A 23,423-nucleotide genomic window follows, 5' to 3' on the forward strand; every position below is an offset into this window, starting at 1 on the left:
TTGATTTTCCAATAAGTGCCAATAACCAAGTGAGAGTTTTATATTTTCTTACAATATAAAAGTTATTTCATTCAGAAGTTAAGTAGAGTATTGTTTGTTTAAAAGCGAATTTACAAAAAAGAGGATTTACTCGGTACTTTAAAAATGTAATAATCGATATTGATGACTATAAAATTTTAAATACATTTCTTATCAACTATTTGTATCTTAATTGACTGAATAGTTAATAAAGATCAACCAATTAGAAATGTTAAGGTATACCAAAAACCATAAATCACATAAATATTACAAACTTTCTAAAACAATCATAATCCCCATTTCTCACTGACAGAGCGAATCAAATGAACCCCGACTGAATGTCACGTCTCCGCTTGCATTAATTAAACGACTTACAAGTTTAGGCGCTTAAGGCTGCGTTTTCACTAGAGATGTGCCAGGATGCATGAGTCGTATCTTGTGGAAACGGCTCAACGGTGCTAGATTTTTACGCATACAAAAACAAAGGAGAGATTTGTGCAAGGAAGGTGTGCGAGGAATGTGTGTTAATAAACATAGAAGTTCCATAATTTTGAGCAATAGAAGACATTTCACAGCATTGCAACACATTATTTCACCCACGGACATATATCAAGATAGACTAAGCGAGTGTATGTACTTCCCGTGTCCAAACTACGATTATGAAACTTACTTGACGCTGGCCTACACTCAGTCCGCGCTTGCAGTTCGCCAAGGAAAGACGTGAAGCTGAATAAAGTAAAATGCCGAATTACGCCGTTATAAACTGTAGAAACTCCACAGCTGTGAGTGGCCGAGTTAGCAGAGATGTTTCCTTCCACCGGTAAGTAATTTTCTAATCAGAATATGCACTATTTATTTTAAAATCAAATAAAGAATATCTGTGGAAAACGATCGTGACAAACACGGATACCAAATCATACGAAATGATTCGGAATACATTGCGGCTTTTACTTGGCACGGTAAAGATCGCGTCGTATGATAACAAGCAATGAATAGCGTCTTCTCATTTTTCTGTTCTCATTTTTCTGTCCAATTTTGTGGTTAGTGATGTTCATTTGATGCAACAGTTCTCGATTCTAATCGATTTTATAATCGAACAGATAAATGATAATTTGAAGGAGCAATTTTTCAGAAAAAAAGGCATAGATATTTTTTGTCATTTAATACGACTTGACCTAGAACTTTTAAGTATTTTAATACAAAGGTACTAAAAATAAATATTATGACATGGACGCCATTAGTTAAAGTGTCATCTTGGGAGTTTTTTAAGAAAACTCCTTATTGCTTAGACTATGTTTGTTTTTTCAGTTTTCCAAGTAACCCGAACATAAAAGGAAAATGGATCGATGCAACGGGACATAAAGATTGATTGATTGACAGTTTCATTACTTTCTTTCGATGGCCTCTCTAGTACGTAGTACATGGTAACTCAATGGGCATATGTAAGAAAAAGCTAAAACACATTAGTTTACTTGTTAGAATATTAAAAGGTTTATAACTTTATATTTTTATCATCCCTCTGTCTATGGTAATTATCATTTTTCTGTCTTGAATCGATTTAGTAATCGATTACGATTCATTTATTTGACTACCTCTTAGACATAGATCTAGTTTGATCTGATTTCTTTCGATTTACTTCGATGGGATAGGACGATACTAGAATCGCCGCGCGAGTGGCGGCCTAATCGATTTAGCGTAAAATGAAATTAACATCACTAAAAAGCGCTCGTGACGTCATAACGCGTCAAGGTCAGTACAAAAAATATGACACGCTTGGTTTTCATACAGATCGCGGTACTTGCGTTGTCTACTTATATATACATGTCTGTGATTTCACCACAAATTTTCCTCGCACAGCTCTGGTGGAAACGCAGCCTAAAGCGCTGGCTGTTATGAGATTAGATGGTACAGTCCCGCAGATTTCGACGTAAATGTGTGTTGACTAAACTTTATAGGGATATAGTTATAGCATAATGAAGTTATTATCGTAAAACCATTATTTGTTGGGGTGTTTTGTTTAAGCGGTTAATAGCTTGTTTAAGTATTCGTGTGAAAGTAGAGCTTTGAAAGCTAAATGAACAGTTGTTCTTATGTATTAATAAGCTCTAGATATATCTAGCAAAAAATGAAAGGTTTTTACAGAATTTTCTGTTTAAATTTTTATAAAAATGTACAGTACAGAACTCTTTCAATTATCATTGTTTTTATTGAATAAAATTATGCTATAGAATACAAATTTCTACATATCAAGAACCATCGCTCATCATATTTTAAAATACGGTCTACATTCGTTCCCTCATTTTATAATGAAAGTTCATAGTCATAATGCTCATAAAACATAACCGCAAAACAAGTACAATAAACCGTTTCATGAAATAAAAAATAAATAAAACGGACGCCCTAACAAAGTCACTTCTGTCGTACGATTTTTACAGCATGTTATAGTTGATTTCAAAGTGGAGGCTTTACTGCTTTTTAACCAGTGAGTAAACGATGTATTTGTACATTTAACGACTGGTATGAGCCAAAGTAATCAAATGTAGGAAATAGTTTTAACCGCGAAGTGTTGAAAATTTCTCGCATTGTTAATTCGTGGGTATTTTGAAGAAGGTGAATAAAATTAGATTGTTAGTTGGTTTTATATTCTAAATGTTTTTTACAGTGATTTTAATTTAATTTGTTAGTTGAATATTTTAGATATTACACTTTATTTTAAAGCTTAAATTTATAAACTTTCTTTGATAGAATGCGTATCAACCCATATTATTGTTAATCAAGTCGTGTAAAAATTTACATTCATATTGCACTTGTTATTATTTAACTAGATAGAATAAGAAATGAAAACCTCATCAAATAGTTTATGCCCATCACAATAATACTGACAATTTTACTGATTGATTTGTTTTATTTGCTTTGGTACAGGGTAACTTTTCATTTATGTCGTTTTATTGCGTATAAATAGTAAAATTAATTAGATTTTAATTATATTCCAGGCCAGAAATAAGCCAGCAGATGGCAGTCATGTCAATCAGAAGAATTCCGCCGGACAGAAATCGTCGGCACCATGTCAAAAAGGTCTGTTTTAATAACAATACACCAATAAATTTTTAATCAATTATACATCTACACTAATATTATAAAGAGGAAAACTTTGTTTGTTTGTTTGTTTGTTTGTTTGATTGTAATGAATAGGCTCATAAACTACCGGACCGATTTTAAAAATTCTTTCACCATTCGAAAGCTACATTATCCACGAGTAACATAGGCTAGGTTTTATCCCGGAAATCCCACGGGAACGGGAACTATGCGGGTTTTTCTTTGAAAACGCGGGCGAAGCCGCAGGCGGAAAGCTAGTAATCGATAATTTTATAAAAAAAAATATTGGGCTTGCTCTGGATAAAGCTTTATTGTATAAATAGGTATTAGTTACAATAACTTACTTCATTAAAAAAAATCGTGTGTGCCAAGCACACCTGTCAGAAGTGAAACTTCTTTGGCAAGATTCAAATATACCAAAATTGTCGCCTTACGACGACGCGAGCTTTAATAATTTATACTTTCAACGCGTCTTAAGAAGTTTCACTTCAAAAATGATTTACATTCAACATGGTTGCGTTTTCACACACATTCTCGAAGCATAATAATATAAGCTCTGCTTGCTTCTGACCTTAACAACCACCTTTTTTGTCTATAAAAGGTGGACCAAAAACACCAGTCAAGCCATCAGCGCAAAAGGGGTCAGTTAAGACAGCACCCCCAAAGCAGGCGGCGGCCGCGGCCGTCAAAACCCCCCAGGGAAAGAAGAAGAAGGGACACAAACATCAGCAGTATGAACTTATTGTTACTATTAATTTGGTAAGTAGTAATAATTATAAATTTTCTAAAAGTCTGTGTTGTTAGTATGATTAACGAATAATAGTTAAAGAAATTACTATGTATGATTTTACTCATGCTTAACTTCTTAAGCATGAGTAAAGTCAATCAAATTCATAGCGATAGAGCATACTGCATACTTCCCCAATAATTACACACGCTAAAGCACAAATTTCTAAACGTTCAATTAAAATTTTAGCAGAATTTCATAATTTATCAGCTTTCGGTAAATTATTGAAACCCATAATGCATCTATGATTTTTTAATTCATATACTATTTTAGTATTAGAACATACCCAATATAACATCAAGAAACCTTATGAATCATTGTAGATATTTTTATTATAATAGAAACTCTATATCTAGCGCGTTTATTCTCTTTAGGGTAATCTCCTTATCTACATTTTAATATTATTATAGTGTCAGAACATAAGCGTCTAGATAATGATCCAATCTTAAAACTCGCTCGAAGCATTATTTTACTATATGCCGTAAAAACAGCCTTCAGGCACATTTAAAGTAACCTTATAAGAAGCCCTTTGAGCCAAGGAAAATAAATTTGCAGCGATTTTCTGACTACATTAAATTTAAGATCTGTTGATTTTTAGTTGACTTTAAAAATGTTTGAACATAAAATTGTACTCGAGGCCATATTGTGATTGCTTCTGGAAACATCTTTGCTTGAATATTTCAAATTGTCTGTGTATGAAATTTTTGTATTAGACATTATGTCATGTCGGTACATATACAACAGTCACTCTCAAAGATTAATAATAATTCAGAACGCAAGAAACCATGTGACGAAAAAAGGTAACGATACATTTTACGATACTGCGAGATATAAAAGTAATATAAAATATATTAGCAAATTATATGAAAATTTATATAAGTTCTCTCTAAAGGGAATGTTTAAATCGTAGTTTCTGCGATACGCGATTTCGAACTCCAAACTGGAACTTTTCCCCGTTGCTAGTTCGACAAGCACTTGACCGATTTTGGTAGTTCGGTACGAGGATTCAAATGGAACCTATAAAGATTAAACAGATAATAGATATAAAGGTTTAAATGTATAATAGCGATAGCTATAATATAAATATAGCAGACTCCTGACATGCAAGTTTATACCTAGTTTGGGACTAAGAGACTTATTTATCACAAAAAGTAAAATGTTTTGTCAATAAATATTTTTTTTATTATATAAAAATTCAGTTGTAGTAGAGGAAAAGCAGGCCCTTTGAAGTGTTTCGTCAAATGAGACAAGCCGTGTAGACTTGTTAAATAGATTAACGATAAACAGAACTTTTCTACGAGGTCGATTAATCAATGATTTACCAATATCCAATTTATAGTCCGGTAAATCAGCTATTCGTTATAAAAATATAGTATCTACAAGTTAAACATTTGTTTAATTTGATACCGAAAGAAAATGTTAATACATAGGTAGATAGAGATCTCTATCTCTTTCACGTGTTTGCAATAAGTATTTAAATCGAAATAATTAAATTGCAATAACATTTTGCGCACCATTTTTCAGTAACCCTGAATATTTTTATCGAGTTTCTTTAATAAATCACAGAATAAAATATTAGTTGACACGCTCCAGTATCCCTCTAGACAAGGTGTGAACATGTTGACGTTTCTGTAATCACTCACACATCTTACGGCTCTGCTTTTATTAGACCGAGTATTTATGGAGTCACCATATTGTTTCGTCAACACATCTGTCCCTGAGTTAACACAGTTAATATGTCATTATTTTTAATTCATAATAATTGGATAATAGGTTCTTAGTAGAGATAAACAGGTTGCGTCTTTCTTGGTCTAAATTTTACACCCTATATATTTTATAGTCAATATAGAGATAGGACTATAAAAGATCGATTTCTCATCGCACAGTATACTGATTATTATCTAATTCCCGTATAGTATCTGTGAAAATGTATGTCCATTGACCTATAAAAAGTACAACAAATAGTTCCTGAACAAACAAACAAACTCTTCAGCTTTACAATATCAGTATAAATTTCTAAGCAAACAATGTGTTAAAACCTAAATTTAATTTTATATTGGTTTAAATATTATTTATTGATCCGTTCGAAGCACCTCGTGTTTTGTTGATGTATCTGTTATTTTCCCGCCAAAAGTATTTTGTTCCGAATGATCGTTTCGTGCCAAGATTACGAAGTTATTTGTGCGTTCCACAATGACCAGAAATATATTCAGTGTGAAAATTATTATAATCAGTTTTATTTTAACATTGTTATAGGTATGTATAATATTTGTTTTATAATATTAAATGTAGTATCTAGCCAGCTGCAGCGGAATTATTCGCATTGTATGCGCAGGAAGGGTCCGTTCGTCCTTACTCACAATTCGTCCTCTCAAACTTGAGCATTTATAAAAGTTGTAAGATAGATCAGTCGAGTGAAAACTGAATACCTTGAAACTATTTTACGATTAAGATTATAAACTGTTATTTTAGTAATGGTATCGAAAAATGCTATCATAAGATTTATCGATATTCTTCCTAATCTAATGATTCTAGAACAGAAAGACCCATATAAAAGCGTAAACTTGACACCATTATAGCGCGCCCCGTGTTGTCATTATAGCGCAAAAATCTAATTTAAATATAGAATCTACTTATAACTGAGCTGTCATTGTAGAGACGCGCGTGTCACTAGCGTTCTTTAATGGCCGATATTAAAAAGTAATAATTAAAAAGTAAACTGTCAAACAGAAGTGTTCTTCATATAAGTGGCGGGAAAATAATCATGAAGCGAAACTGAATTTAAAAGTGCCTTTCGGTGCAGAGAAGTAATTAAAAACTCAACAAAGCGTAAAATTGTGAAAAGCTGTTCGCGATTTGCTGCCATTTGGAAACATATTCGCGCGGTTTTCGTCACAAGTTTGAATTTCGAATGAAAATAAATAAGCGTATCTGTTGCAATATAGGCAAAGGAAAGATCCAAACAGCCAAGTTTGTAGTGGATATTGGAAAAAGTTTTCTCGATATAAGTTTGAAGCCGGTAAAAATTGTTGAGTTGTAAACGGTTGTAGTATCGGTATGTATTAAAATATGGCGAAGAGGGATGAGATCTATACTAAGGAATACAGGAGGATTCGTCGATTAACTTCTGATTTTGCTACAAGACAATTTTCCGTACGTACTGTACTGTGTGTACTGTATTATTTAATTAAAACATTAAAAACAAACACTTCATGTTCACCATATTAATACAAATTGTTATTTTTTAAATTTAATATTTGTTTTTATTGGAAAGGAAGCTAATAAGATATCTTATAATTAGGCAAATATTTTGTTTTCCTATTTATTTCGCATTACTAATAGCCCAGATCCATGCCAAATCAAATGTCATTTGACTCATCATCATTTTCCCGCCCAATGCTATAATTATCTTTAATTGCCAATGAGTTTTACCTACTCACGACTTTGTACAATTGTGTAACTTTACATACGTTGGTCTTTTAATTAAATACCTTTTAAAGGTTTTTTTTTATCTAATTATCGTAACTGTTTTTTAATTAATATAATAGCATGTGTATTGTTTTAATATGAAGTATGTACTTAGTTATTATTTCTTTTCTTTTTCTAAATGTGTATAATATTAAGTATAGGTGTACGTTACATTATTGAAATCATTATTTTATACTATTTTATTTGTCAGTTTCTTCTGTTTTACCTACATTAAAAGTTTGCAATGTAGAGTTAAATTAAAAAAACGCTAATTGATATTTTTATAATTTTCAGTCAGAATATGGCCTTACAGAAGAACAAGTTGCAGGTACGTTTCATAATGTGTAGTTGGAAATACGATTGGTTGAGTCAAATTTTTACTCTTAGCTTTTTTAAATACAAGTGGTCATAGAGTATATTCATAAGCATTTTATAACACACTAGCAAAAATATATAAAGTATTTACGTCTTGTGATATCTTTAGCTCATGTTAGCGCTTTGTACAAATTATAAAAAAAAACAATTTTTTAAATATTGCAAGTGCCATGCTCGTTAAAAAAAAGTAATAATATTTTTTATCTGTACGCTTTACAGAATTTAAAGAAGCGTTCATGTTATTCGACAAAGATGAGGACGGCACGATCACGATGGCCGAGCTAGGGGTTGTCATGCGATCCTTGGGACAGAGACCTACAGGTAAGAACTTATATTAAATAGATAAATAATGAAGTATGAATTTTAATACTTTAATATGTTATGCGAATGTACTTTAAATATTAATTACAGATTGAATAAAATAATTTTTTTTCCTACTTATTACGGCATTTTTAGCTTTCTGAAATAACAATAAAATCATTAAAAATTAGTTGAAATATTAATCTTAATTTACTCTGCCGCAATAACATTGATATTATATTAACGTACCTAGCGCGTTGTATTTGTACACTAGTGACCAAAATAATTTAGCAGCCCGTAATATATTTAAAGAATCAACGATCAAGTAAGAATGTGTCAATATAAATAGTTAAGACGCATAACACCGCAAACCATAAAAGAAAAATAAATTAAAAGTCATTTTCTCCTATAACCCACTTAACCGGTTCAATTATTTATAAGTATATTGGAATACGAATGAAAACGTGAATAAATGAATACACATAGACATTTCAATTTTCGACCAGCGATGAATGTGTTTCATGAATTTTTACTACACCACGACCATATTAAGTTGAGCCTAGGGTTGTCACTTGGAGATAACAATATATTAATATTATCATACAGCTTTCTCAATTACGAAAACAAATATAAGGTAATAATGGTAAGTGTAACAAATATAATAGAAAAAAAAACACTGTCAGTGACTAACACTTCAGCGATCTCATTTAGAAAAACTTAGGTCTAAAAAATTAAATGGTGACAGCCCTATTCAACCCCTCCTTCATTTCGAGAGCTTACGATAGTCTGTGGGATTATGGGAAATAAAAACCGGATAAGCGACGTAGAGCAGGCTTTAGACCGGTTGGTATTAAAATGCATATTTTTGTATGTCTTCTATGCGGCCGTGTTCATATTTAAGCTTATTACGTAATCTAACATTAACTAGTGAATACCTAATTTGATTACAATGATGCTTTATGAAACAGATTGTTATATGTTCCCATGCCAAAAATAATAAAACAATTTACGGTTTAACATTCGGCACCATGAATGGGTCAGATTGAAATTTTTCATGCTATCATTCTTTCGTTAGTTCTTTATGAAAACAAAAATAAATTATAAAACATATTATCCACAAATATTTTAATTTCACAAAAAACGTTCTATAATAATTATTCTGCTTCTTTCATGTTTATTATTATTTCCTGTAGAATCTTCCTGTTTACCAAATTCATCTGAAACAATATAAAAAGTAGGGAGGTCTACATAAAATGGTCACTTAGAATTCATGGTGCGGCTCGTATTCACGCATTGTCCTAAACGAAATTAACTTGCCTACTCTTTGGAATTAAATGCAGTACTCTGACATATTTATGGTGAGAGAGAAGAAAAGATGTGTTATTTCAATTTTCACTCGAAGAGATTATATAGTTTGTAGATTTGTGTTTCAGATTCTATCATTTATTCATTTACCTATTCATTGCGGTAATCTCCTTTTGCAGCATACTTATTTAACTAAGAGATCGTTAATCAGGCAATTGCTCTAGGGATAGATACTAACTTTATTAACTGAGCGTTCACCTCCTAGGTACTTTATTTCATAAGAGCTTTTATAAACTACATTCCCACCTAATCACTTCACTACATAGTATAAAACAAAGTCGCTTTTTCTGTCCCTATGTCCCTTTGTACGCTTAAATCTTTGAAACTACGCAACGGATTTTGATGCGGTTTTCTTTAATAGATAGAGTGATTCAAGAGGAAGGTTTTAGTATATAATTCATTAGGTTTTAGACAAAGAGGGCGAAGCCGCGTGCGGGAAGCTAGTGGAATATATGAATGCATTTATTTTATTAACTTTTATTAAAATTAATATTTCCAGAGACTGAACTACGAGATATGGTGAAAGAAGTGGACCAGGATGGGAACGGAACGATCGAATTCAATGAATTTCTGCAGATGATGTCCAAGAAGATGCGGGGGGCAGATGGTGAAGATGAGCTTAGAGAAGCCTTCAGGTAAAACATACTAATTGTATTCACTTATATTGAACTAGAGGTCCGCCCCGGCTTCGCCCGTGGTGCATATTTCGCAATAAAAGGTAGCCTATGTCCTTTTCGGGTATCAAAATATCTCCATACCAAATTTCATGCAAATTGGTTCAGTAGTTTAGGCGTGATTGAGTAACAGACAGACAGACAGAGTTACTTTCGCATTTATAATATTAGTATGGATACATTATTTTTTTTTATTTCAGCTGTCAACTAGACAATTACATAATCTCTGTGCTGTTTTACTGGGTATCTTTAATAACAATTTTATTATAATTCATCATTAAATTCCAGGTTATATTTCAAAGTAGAATAATCGTAATTCGTAGGCTTATTTATTACATGCTGAAAATACTAATATGAAAGTTAAAAATGAAACTTCACATACAATCCTCCCGTACCTCACACACATCAACTTAAAAAATTTAATTTCTCACAATTCTCTAATATATCTAATTTCCACCCAGAAATGAAAACCTAAAAATCAACCCTGTGATTCATCAACTTACGTTTTTTAGGAAGTGATGACTTCAAACCCAATAAATTTTCCTCCTAAACGTTCCAGAGTGTTCGACAAGAACAACGACGGGCTTATATCATCAGTAGAACTGCGGCACGTGATGACGAACCTCGGCGAGCGGCTCAGCGAGGAGGAGGTGGACGACATGATCCGCGAGGCTGACCTCGATGGTGACGGCATGGTCAATTACGATGGTGGGTTGGGTTTCGCCACAATTTATTCTACTTTCCATGTCGCCGTATATTTTACATACTTCCTTTGTCTTCTTGATAAGGTCGTCAAAGAGAAGCTTGTTTAACTGGTGGTTTTGCGTGTAAAACTATTTTGATAGTTGTAATAGATTTTTTACTAGCAATGGGGATTTTGAATATAAAATGTCTAGACTTTTCTATAAACAAATTTTTAGGTCGTCAATGAGAAGCTTGTTTTAACTGGTGGTTTTGCGTGTAAAACTACATATTTTGATACTTACAATCTATTTTGAATTACATAATTTCTATCCTTTTCTATAGACTTAGTCTTCATTTAATGAAAACAAGTGAAGTTCTAAAAGCACATACTATGACACTGAAAAGTAAAATCATCGTCCTTGATGTAAATACAGCGATACCTTTTTATGATTGTCTTAGTTTTAATAATGATTCAAATGCTAGATATACTTAGGTTATATCTAGCTTTTGAATAGCCTGGCCTTCAAAATTCTCTTAAGATTAGTATTAAGAGAATTTTTAAGGCCAGTATTTTGGGTTCCATTCATGAATGCAATTTTGTTTCTCTAATGCCATGAATTATTGATCTTATACATAAGCTTCTTGATAAAGAAAAAATATTCAATCTTGAAAACAATGTAAATGAACATTGTATGTTTCCAGAATTTGTGACAATATTGACGTCGAAAAACTAGTATGCAGATAAACCCAGAAGAGATCGCCCTCCACCACGCTCGCTTCCCCACAAGGAGTTGACTGAGCTCGGAGGGAAAGAAACTCTTATCTAGTTGCCTAGCAACTGACTTAGTGATGTGCTTGTCGATTGGTTCAAGTGGTTTCTAGTGATGCTCTATGTGTAGCGAAGTGATATGACGTGACGATGGAACAATATTTAGGTAAGCGTTTTGTTTAGGTTATGGATTGTTAACGACTGTTGAGCCTTGTGTGATGGAGTTTATTATAATTATATGTGTTTAAGCTTTATATTTTAATGTTGTTATTCTTAATCTAAGTTGTTATTATTATTTTAAGAACAATTTTTTTAAACTTCGTGTAACTTACCTATGTTTAAATGTATTGCGATATTTTTCAGATTTGTTATCGAAGTGTTTATCTAAAATTTAAGACAAATATACATAATATTATTTGTAGGTTCATAAAAATTGTTCGCCTATTTATAAAAAATAGCAAAAATGATTTTTTTTCATTTCAATAAATTTGCTATGAATTTTGTATAAGGGCAAATTGAAATGTACTTCTTCAAGCTTCACTTTTTCATGTTATATACTTATTAAGGCGCGGGACATATACAAGCGGCGCGGCGCGCATCGGGCGCACCGCGGGCGCGCCTGCCGGCGCACCGTGGGCGCGCCTACCGGCGCGCCTCGGGCGCGCTGCCGGCGCGCCTGCCGGCGCGCATCGGGCGCGCTGTTGGCGTCCGAAAATGATATTTATATAGAGTGGTTAAATGCATTTTCTTCATGCATAATTTAGTAAAATTATGTTTTTTGTGCTAAAAGAGTTTAACATTAATTTGAAAGTAACGATTTTGTTTTGATAATTCCTTGTAAGTAAATAGCGAGGATAACCCCACGATTGCAAATATATCTTTGTTGGAAATGTTGGAATTTACTTGGAAAATTTTATAGTACTTTTAAAGTAATTTTAAAGTAGTACTGGTGTAATGATGGAAGAAAAGAAGGTTAAAATAACACAAAATTTATATTGTACTAGCGGTCCGCCCCGGCTTCGCCCGTGGTACATATTTCGCAATAAAAGGTAGCCTATGTTCTTTCTCAGGGTCTAAAGATTATCTGTGCCAAATGTCATCAAAATCGGTCCAGTAGTTTATGCGTGAAAACCATACATACATACAAACCTTTCCTCTTTATAATATTAGTATAGATAAAATATGGTTTTCAAACACAGGTTTACATTTAAACCATATAAATCTTATCATTAAAATCTCAGTTCAAAAGTATTTACAGTACTGATCATTCCACAATATTATTACAATTACAAATAAATAAAAAACACAATCAAAATCAGGATTATCTTTATTTCTGACATTGTAAATACATGGGAACTTTCATTATGCTCTTCTTCATTTTCACTTTCCCTACTGCCATCACCTGTGTAAATCATTTCATCGATTAATTCAATTCACCTTTAAAAACAAAACGAAGAAGGGTATGTAATAGCAGCTCTATATAATTCCACACAGAGAGAACACATTTTTGACTGACAGGCTACCGTCTCCTACCACCCGATTTGTTTTTGATTGTGTATGACCGTGAATTGACCTCTATTTGGATGCGATGGGGGAAGCGCGCCTGCGGTACGCCTGCGGTACGCCCGCGGCGCAACCGTGGCGTGCCGCCTCGTCGCCTTTCCAAAATTCTTTCATACAAAATGTAGAAGAAGGACGTGGTGCAAAACAGATTGAAGAGGCGCGCTTATGGCACGCCCGCGCCCGCGCCGCTTGTGTTTGACCCGCGCCTAAGGAGAGCGGCAAGCGGCAATTTCGACTAGAAAATATTTTGACCAATCTGTAAATTAGATGTGTGTTCGTATAAATGTTATGTACAATTGGTTATAAAGTAAAGGTGCAATAAAAGGTATACTCAGCTGCTATTGTTTATTATAATATTGATCGCGTATAATATTCCGTTTCATACCACTCTAGATTCTTAAACTTTGAAAATATTAGTTTTCCAATGCAGATTTCCACAAACCCTTGTATTATGTGGGCTTAGGTGATGTTACCTGAAACAGAATGAAAAAAATTGTAATAATTAGCTTGCTTTCTACAGTATATTATATGGATACTGTAGAAATTTAGTTACCTATAACTAAATTTCTCTGAAGTTGAAACAAGTCGTATGTTTGTTTGTAATCATATGTTTTGTGAGGAGCCTAATAACCTAATTCACGTAACTATAAAACTAGAACAACCTTGGACTAAAGTATATTGTTTTTTCTTTGATTTTGAATAAAATATACAACTAAATAAAGCACCGAGTACATTTGCTACCAATTGTACATCATAGCTTGCTTGAACTGTGTGTACGCGATAGAATAATATAGAAATATCAAAGTGTTCAAATATTTTGAAGGAGAATTTAATATAAGCGTTATTGTAAATTTATGTTTTTTTTAATGTATAATTCACTTTACGCTATGTTTAATTATCTAGTCATGTTTTCCATTTATTTGCCATCTTGTATTCATTAAAATTAAAAGCTTAATTATTAAAAGTATCGTTGAAAATATTGTGTTTCTAGAAACACCTATTATTTTTATCTGTAAGAAGGTACGTTTTCTGTTCTCTCTGTTAGCCTGTATGTACAAAATATTAACATTATAATATTATAATAATAGGCATATTATTTACAAATGATTTTATAAATTTCATGCTGAAATTACATTTTTTATATTGATTTTAAAATTCTTACAACTAACTTATTTCTTCACTTGAATAAATTCTATATTATTATACCTTTTTTCTGTAAAGGCAAAAACAATATTTTATTATTGTTATGTTTGCAAAGTGTTGCTGTAAAAAGCTAGTTTTATATGTTGTTACAACCCTGGATTCAGGATACTTTACCTAAACCAATCTTTTCTTATTTATTACTGTTTAGATAGATCTAGACTGTCCTGAACCCAGGTCCAGTTAAAATGTATTATATTAGTCCAATATACATATAGATAGTACAGTATACTTTACGTTTCTTGAAATCGTAATAATTACGAGTCATCTGTTTACTTTTTGGTAGCCTTTTTTAAACGTCTTCAAAAAAGGAGGAAGTTATCAATTCGGCCCGTATATTTTTTATAATGACTAACTTTTTTATAATGACTAACTAAACTAACTAATATGTTGTTTCAGAAACAGAAAATAAAATTTTTGTAAATTTCAAGTAATGATATTGTTATAAATACTTATTGTGACTAAAAAGTAATTCAAAAGGTTATTTGAAGGTTTTTTGATCAGCAGGAAATTGATAACTGAAGCAATTTCCTTTACATGTATTTTTTCAAACAACGTAAACGTACTAAACGAAAAGGAACAACATTTTTTAATTTTTCGTCTATATTGAAAAGTTTTTCAGATTTTGTGCGTTTTTATTTGTTTAAAACTAATGAATAACCGTATGGGAATGTTATAATATAAATTGTATCAAAGCATTCTTTAGATTTTAATAATTTACCTATTAGCTGATTCATAACATGTTTTTAAGCAACTCTAACGAAATAAACGATTTCAAGAAATGTCTTGTGTACAAAATTACTAAACAATTTTTTTAGCGAATACATAATATAACGAAGACATATTCTAGCATTGTATAAAGAGTAAATAATTCAAATTTGTACCCGAAAATGTTGAAGTAGTTAAAGGTTGTGTATTTTATTCGTGAAGAAAAGTTAGATCATGATGTATCGAAATTTTAAGAAGAGTAATGTGGTATTGAATATTGATATAATTCTGGGAAAATCAAGCCAGGCGTTAGGTACCAGATATTTAACAATAATAATCAATTTTAAACCGTATTTTGTATTAATTATTAGGGTAGATGTTCCTGTGCTGTTGTTTTCTATACAATATGATGATATTAACTAAATTAAGACGATACAGATCTATAATAATATCTTTATTCAACAAGAGTTGCTAATAGAAGAAAAATAATAAAGTATTTTGTATAAGGCTAATTTTAATTACTTAAGGAATCCTTAATACACACACAGTTTTCGCTCTTAGCCGGAAAACAATAGAAAAAGAAAAATTATAAATAATAATTTAAAGGGTAGAGCTGTTTTCCCAGAATTATATTATGAATATAGTTATTTTGTATAATCCAACGATCTAAAAGATTTTTAGTTAGTCTTCCAATAACGAAGGTTGACTGAAGAAAGGCGGTAAAGTTCATTAAGGTTTTAATGCGAAAGATTATATAGGTTTAGATTTAGTGCTGAGTGTTTAATGTAACAAAGCATTGATATAAAAAGCCCTAGATTTACAAACATGCAAAATTACTTAACCGTTAATGATACAAATTTATTTAACTATAGAGTTTGGTACAAGAAAGGCTAGCATACAGCTGATTGTGAAGCTAGGGTTTATTAATGAATGTTATAAGTAATTTTAACAATTTTACAAGAAAAGGGTAACTTTATGAAATCGAGAGAATAATGTTATTCAAAATACATGTTAAGATGGCGTGTGTGACTTTTGCTATGTGTGAAAGAGACGTATCTTTTAACATCGTCACGCTTTAATCCAACACATTTATTATAAGCACTGTATTCATATTTGCGTCGAATTTTCAAACACATACAATTTTATGTCACTAAGAATTATATGTATAGAGTTGGAAGACTTGATTTCCAGCGTAACGTCTTCAAGGTAACTTTTGAGTCATCTCAAAATACGCCGCGGTCACAGTGCACAGTACACTGCAGTGTAGAGCTTAATGATAGTAAACACTACGTTTACATAATACAAAAATAAATAAAGAATAATTGTGGGTATAATGTTCAAGTACACTATCATAATATCCTTAGAAAAGTATTTTTGAATTCACGGCATCCTTAAAAAAGAGCATAGTTTTGAGTTTTGTAATGGTTTACCACAGACAGTGGCTAATATAGCATTTCAAATCAATTCAAATTCATGTTTAAAGTTCTATATGTTTGAATGTAACATCAATGTGATCGCGGTTTAACAATAGGAAATGACGAAAACCTAAATTTAAGTTATATGTGCTTAGGAAAGAATAAATTCGAAACGAGTAAAATACATTGATATTTATTATATCGTATTCTGCTTATCTGTATGCTATGTAATATCAATGTATAACTGTATATAATATTATTCGTAAAATTCATTAATATTTTTAGAATCGAAAGCTAAAATGGGCTTCCATTTGGCTTAAAATATAACCAAATAGCACATTACATGATCGACAATAAAAAACATTTTGTCAAGTCAATTTTGAAAATTGTTTATTTTACTCGAAACTTTTAAATTATATTTTATTATTAAAATTATATTCGAGCATATCACAAGCAATAAATACAAATTATTTACAATATTTATTTTGAAAAAGTTATAAAGATTATTTACTATGAATTAATTAGGTGTATAATTAATTATAAATACACACATATTTTTTACGTGATTTTAGATCTTTTAGAGTTTTTCATTAAAAAATTGTTATTTAATGTTTACTTATTTTTTAAATTGCATTCATGATATTAATGAATTGATTTTAATATACATATTATAAGCAATTAAACCTAAGCCTTGATGGATTCATAAAAAAAATTCTAAAAGATCTAAAATCATTAGTTATTTAAATGAATAATAAATAATCAAAGATTACAAACTGTTTTAAATAATCAAGTATGTGTATGCAGTGTATGTGTAAGTTAATAATTATATTTACGTTAGTTAGTTATGATCATATTTGTTACTAATCCAAATTCTAATGGCCTATTTCGTTAAAATGTATTTTTATCAGAAAACTACATATTTTATTTTATTTAACTTATAAGAATTAAAGATTTAAAAGTTATTTAAAAGTACAAACTTGCTATCATCTCTCATATAGCTCAAATAAATATTGATTTGGTGGTAAAATTTGGATTGAACGTTTGAAATAATAAAGTGTATAAATATGTAATATTATTACGAAGTTATACATGTATGTTATGCGTTAGATCAATGTAATTGTCTAGATGATTATACAAGCTTCGTATGGAAAGATTTTAATAAAATTGGTACGTGATTTGTGTTTTATTATTCCTTTTTTAGACAAAGTATAAACAAGATTGAATTACTATAGATAGCGTACATACATAGCAGTTATAATAAATATGCTAAGCTATGAAAAGTAAAGCATTTAAATTTAAACGTGATTTTCCTTTCAAAAACACCACTGAGTTCTAAAGAACCCTGTTTGATGTAGAGCTTTTTAAAGAAAGCTCTACAGTTACAGTGTGCGTGGATGCAGGGTGAGTCTCCCCGTGTACCTACACTTAATAATATTATAATGAATAAATTGCGTTTCAATTACTTAACAATACTTTTATTTCTAAATGTATAACACTTGCTCCAAATCAAATACAAACAAATACAATGTAATATCATTAAAAAAATTATACAAATTCACATGCGTACTACCTATCTTATAAAACATACAGCGCACAAAATATTTTAATTGTCCAACCTAAAAATACTCTACATGTCTATTAAACAACTAACGAGTGTTAATTAAAAATAAAATCGGTCAAGTTCGAGTCGGACTCGCTACAGTAAGGGTTCCGTACAAATAAGCTAAAAAGCAAATGCAAAACAGTTCACCAATCCAATCTAAAACCGTGTCAACCGTTTTTTACCCTCACTTTTTAATTATTTGTTGTTGTAGTGGCAACATACATCGTCTTTGAAATCTTAATTGTCTATCTATCACAGTTCATAAGATACAGTCTGGTGCCAGAAGGGCGGACAGACAGGCAGTCGGCCACTGAACTCTCATTGAAAAGATCCCATTTACCATTTGGTTACGGAACCAGTTGCAGTTTTAACTGCATAACAAATCATAAACAAATGACGTCACGCGCACGCGCCGATCCGCCTCAACCAATCACAAGCCAGCGTTCAGGTCCAGTTTTTACCCTTTGAGTATGGAACTCTAAAAAGCAAACACTGCAAGATAAATCAAAAACACATGCATGACGTCATGCGCACGCGCCAATCCGCCTCGACCAATCACATGCCAGCGTTCTCACACGCCTGTCACGCGTCATGCGCCTGTGATGTGGGGGCTGATAACTGAACTTATTTAGTTATCTTATTATTTATTGATAAAGTGCCCAAACAACGGTGTGGGGTAAAAATATATGTTGACCTCTGACATATATTATTGTCAATTAGCGGCTGGTAACACTTATTTGTTAGTAAACTGTTATTTAAGATTAGAAAGCGGATGCAATTGCACAATTGTAAAGTATTTTTTTCTGATACAAATTTATATTAGCTCTATAGAAGCTCTATAGTTATATTATGTATATCTATATCACAGATAATAATATAAAACTATTTTATGGTATAGAGTAATTATTATTTTATTTAGCATTGCTAAAACTGCATTGCTATCCATTATAATTTTGCACCCAATAAATTCTACCCAGAACAAATTCTACTTTGTTTGGCTTTATGACAATTAGTGTTATTTCTGTTTTTTTTTAAGATAACAATTAGACATATCCTTTAGTATGGTAAATTGTCTGTAAGTTTTACATCATTATTTTTATCACTATCTATGTTGAAAGAAGGAAATACGATAATTTATGCAAATAATTTTTTATTTATTACAATTAATAATGTATATTGTAGATTATACCTTTTTTTATAGTGGGGAAATCTTCCAAAGATACCCACGGGGAAGGAGCCGTGGGTTATGTCGGATTCTTACCGACTAAAACCCCACTGTGTTCCGTCGAGCCGCTTTAATGATGGGGCCGCGGGTATTTGTTAGAATTCTTCCGCGACCTTGTAGATTATACCTAGTTACAAAGTATATATACACAGTTTTCTGCATGTAGCACTCGTTCCCTCAAAAAGTGAATACATTTCTTACACTTTTATTTCAGAAAAACAGTTTGAACATTCACAACTAAGTTTTTTCGCTACCTTATTAATTTTTATTAGAGTACTTGTATTATTGAAAGGCAATTATCACAAAATATGTCACACATATTATATCGCATATAAAAACATTGATTGTAATATAACTAACGAATAGTTACATAATTTATCTCAACTCTTTAATAAACTGTAGGTACATAGATTAAGATTGGCTCCGTATTAATAAACCCGTTTATTCCTATAACAATAAGGAGATAACTCAAAACCTCAGCAAATAAAATAAACATAATACTACAATTTCAATATCATTGTTTAGCCACGAATCGCGCCATGAATCATAAACATATGTATATCACAAAGAATACATTATTTTACACTTTACCGTATGGTAAAGCCATGTATATATGTAACACACTGGCTTTAAATTTAATAGATAAATTTAAGATGAAAATTACACATGTGAATGAAAAGCATCAAAACACGGAGGCGTGATACGTGGTCATAGAAATACAAAGACAAACATTATTACATTTTTTTGGATGTTACACTTTTAAAAATTAGATACCTATGCTCTTTGCAATAAGACATAAGCACCGTTCCCTTATAGATTTTCGTAAATCATTTTATACCTTTAATTATAATTTTTCCAAATCTTTTAGTATATTAATCCAAATGTTTTTAAATTTACAAGTAAAAGAAAGTAAAAACAATTTCAACTTAAAAAGATCTAAAAACTTAACGAAAAATCTGAATCTCGTATCTAGGTACCTACATTCTACCTATGTATAATATATTTTATATTTGCAAATATCGATGGCTAAAACTAGATATATTATGAAGTCTTTAGATATTATTCTAAAAGTGCTCAAAGTTAATTTCAAATCATCTTAGGTTCAATAGAACTAATTCGATTTGAGATGCGGGTACGTGAGTGGCCTAGTTCAAAGCGCAACGGTAGTATCGATACATCTAAACTGCTTCGCGAATTTTTACTTTCTTTCATTTAAATACCGTTTCCTTTTTTTCTCCAAAGTCATGTTCCCTATATAACAGATTCTATATATATATGTATAAACTATAAAGCTTATCTATTAATAATTGTTTTCTTTTGACAGACACCTATTTGTGAGACGTCATAATAAATGACTTAAGTACCTACATGATAGCGAAAAATTTCCTTCTTATTTATATACCATCACCCATTCAGTGTATCAAAGACATTGTTTGAGAAAATGAATATTGTATACAAAAACTTATTTAGTACATTTTAGAAGGTATGAAGAAGTGTTTGACCTTTTTTGTAAAGAGTTTTTATTAAATACTTTGACCAGGTCAAAGTCATATCCCATATAAGGTCGCACGAAATGAATAACTATTAAGTGTGTAATTGCTTCTAAGTGAACTAGATCAGGGATTTTTTTCAATATCCATATAAGTATTTAGAATAAATAGTTTTTTGAATATAGACTGTAATATAAATATTGCAGTTTTACTAAGTCTTATTTGCGAGCATAATATTATTGTTCTGTGGTTTATATTCAGAGTAATAATAGCAAGGTTTTATACTATCGTCGTAAAACTTTAGATATATTGCTGTCCTTGATTGTTTACATTTAGGACTTAATTTAGATACCACGTTCAAGAATAATTAATTTCCACTCAAATCGTTAAGGTTTGCGGTGATGTTTAATTTAAAATTAATTAAAAACCTATTATTACCTACACCAATAACCTATATTTATTCAGATAATATATGTAGTATATATGAAGGAAGATACCCGATCCTTTGGAAGCCTTTAGTAGGAACACAGGTCCAATATGCAGTACCTTTAGAGAACTTTAATGTGTTGTGGATCACCAGCCGCAGTCTGCCCATAAATGCACTATTATAGTAAATGCGGGCACCTCACATACCTACAGCAGGGGTAAAATTGGAATTGCACCTTAATTGGCTCCTTAATTGTGATGTGTATAGGTAAGCAGGGGCAATTTAGAGAACAACCGAAGTTCCTCCGCCGTGCAACCGATATAGCCCCTGCGGCAGGTAGGTGAGTAGCCCCCTTATATATGAAATATATTCTTATTATCAGTAAAGCAAAAATTGGGACACGTTTACCCTGTAAACTTTATCACATCCAAACATGCCTTACCTTCAATTTTAAATAATTGCCTCACATAACCGTGACAGGAGAAGGACTTTCCGATACATAAGAAAGATAAACACTCATATCGCGTTTACGTCTTATGAAATGATGGCAAATTTTCAATTTCTTGCTGTTAAAAGTACCTACTAGCTTCCTGAGCGATTGTAACTTCAGGGTCATGGCTTAATGATGCACCCTTCCCATAGCGTATTTTATGAAGGATAATTAAATGGTTAAACGAACTTACCTGTAAGTGAAGTTCTACCATAATTATACGAAGCTCCTTGTCTGAGACGGTTTTTACTATGGTAGTCTACGGTTTCATGCTAGTAGCCATCACAATGTATCCAAGCTAAAAAAAAAAAACAAAAACACGACAATATCCGGAACGCAACTGTCAAACTTCATTACTTTTAAAGCAAGAAGTTTCATGAACAACTCAGACTTGGTCAGAGGTGGGTAGGGTGGGAACAGGTACCGTCTCAGACAAGGAGCTTCGTATAATTATGGTAGAACTTCACTTACAGGTAAGTTCGTTTAACCATTTAATTATACTCTCTCCTTGTCTGAGACGGTTTTTACTATGGTAGATGTTTAAAGATTCATGAGTTGTGAATGAAACCATTTATAATAAATCAAATGAATTTTTTATTTATTTCAAAATATTACAAATATTCTTATAACTAGAGACAAGTTTTTCTTAAATATTTGTACTCAGATTACAAATAGTATCAGAGAAGGATAAAGGATCTTCTATTATAGGCCTATTGTAAAACCTAGCAAATACAGAAGAACCTCTAGACCAGCCAGCAGTCTTACGGATAAGGTCTATGCTAAGACCCGCCCTGTTTGCTGCCGACGTAGTCGCGTGTCTGGTACTATGGGCAGAAAAAACAGACACATCTATCCCAGATTCACACAATACGGATTTTATCCAACGACTTATTGTTTGAGATGAAGCCTTCTTATATGGTTTTTTAAATGTTAAAATCAGGTGATCTATGTTTTGCCTTAATTTTTCTGTGGCTTTTAAATAAATTTTTATAATTTCTACAGGGCAGATTTCTTTTTCCGTAAACGACTGCAAATGTAAGATTGGTTGAAATGAATTTTTATTTGACGTTTTTATAATGTCTGGGATTTTAATTTGAACTCCGCTTTGTGTAAATTTAATATTTGATACTTTTATTAGGGACAGTGTTTGAACCCTATGTCCCGTAGTAAGAGCTAACATTATAACAAGTTTTTTAGTAGCCCTTTGTAAATCCAAATTATTATTCGTATAATTTTTACCTATATATTCTAATACTAAGCCTGGGTCCCAAGTCATATTATATTTTGGTTTAGGTGGTTTCATTTTAAACACACCTTTTAAGAATCTTTTTATTCTATCATCTGCACTAACTTTCGGTCCCATTATTAATACAATAGCTGATCTAATGGTATTAAGGGTACCATATGAGGCACCTGAGTTAAAACGTTCACTTAAAAAATTTAAAATAAATGGGACTGAAGTTTGAAAAGGATCTAATTTAAACCTATTACAAAAACTCCACCATAATTTAAGAGAGCTATCATATTGTTTGATAGTATTGCTAGATAGTGAATTTAACATAATTCCTAAGGCTGAGTTTGGAGTGCCCCGTCTCACGAACGCCTCGCTGACAGCAGCCCTGCAGCCAGGGTAAGTTGTTGATGAAGGGGGTGTGTTTCTCTGTAAGGAGAAGATAATAAATTTGGATTGGGTTCGAAAATTAACATTTTTCCAACTAGAAGAGTCTGTAATGTGGGAAACCAGGCTTGGGATTTCCATAAAGGAA

The 23,423-nt window shown here is 31.7% G+C and overlaps 1 protein-coding gene across 1 annotated transcript; it reads left to right on the forward strand.

Annotated features, from left to right (window-relative positions):
* The first annotated feature begins 6,560 nt into the window (after positions 1-6,560).
* Positions 6,561-11,757, forward strand: LOC149903608 (neo-calmodulin-like). Its single transcript, XM_090108749.1, has 6 exons — positions 6,561-7,054; positions 7,664-7,697; positions 7,964-8,065; positions 9,909-10,044; positions 10,643-10,791; positions 11,470-11,757. Exons 1-6 carry the CDS (start codon positions 6,971-6,973, stop codon positions 11,499-11,501), a joined length of 537 nt encoding a protein of 178 aa, XP_089964875.1. The 5' UTR covers positions 6,561-6,970; the 3' UTR covers positions 11,502-11,757.
* The last annotated feature ends 11,666 nt before the right edge of the window (positions 11,758-23,423 follow it).

The sequence above is a fragment of the Colias eurytheme genome, chromosome 13 (genome assembly GCF_061535395.1).
Source record: "Colias eurytheme isolate Ceu_HAF_F1 chromosome 13, ilColEury1 Martin Lab GWU primary, whole genome shotgun sequence".
Taxonomy (NCBI): domain Eukaryota; kingdom Metazoa; phylum Arthropoda; class Insecta; order Lepidoptera; family Pieridae; genus Colias; species Colias eurytheme.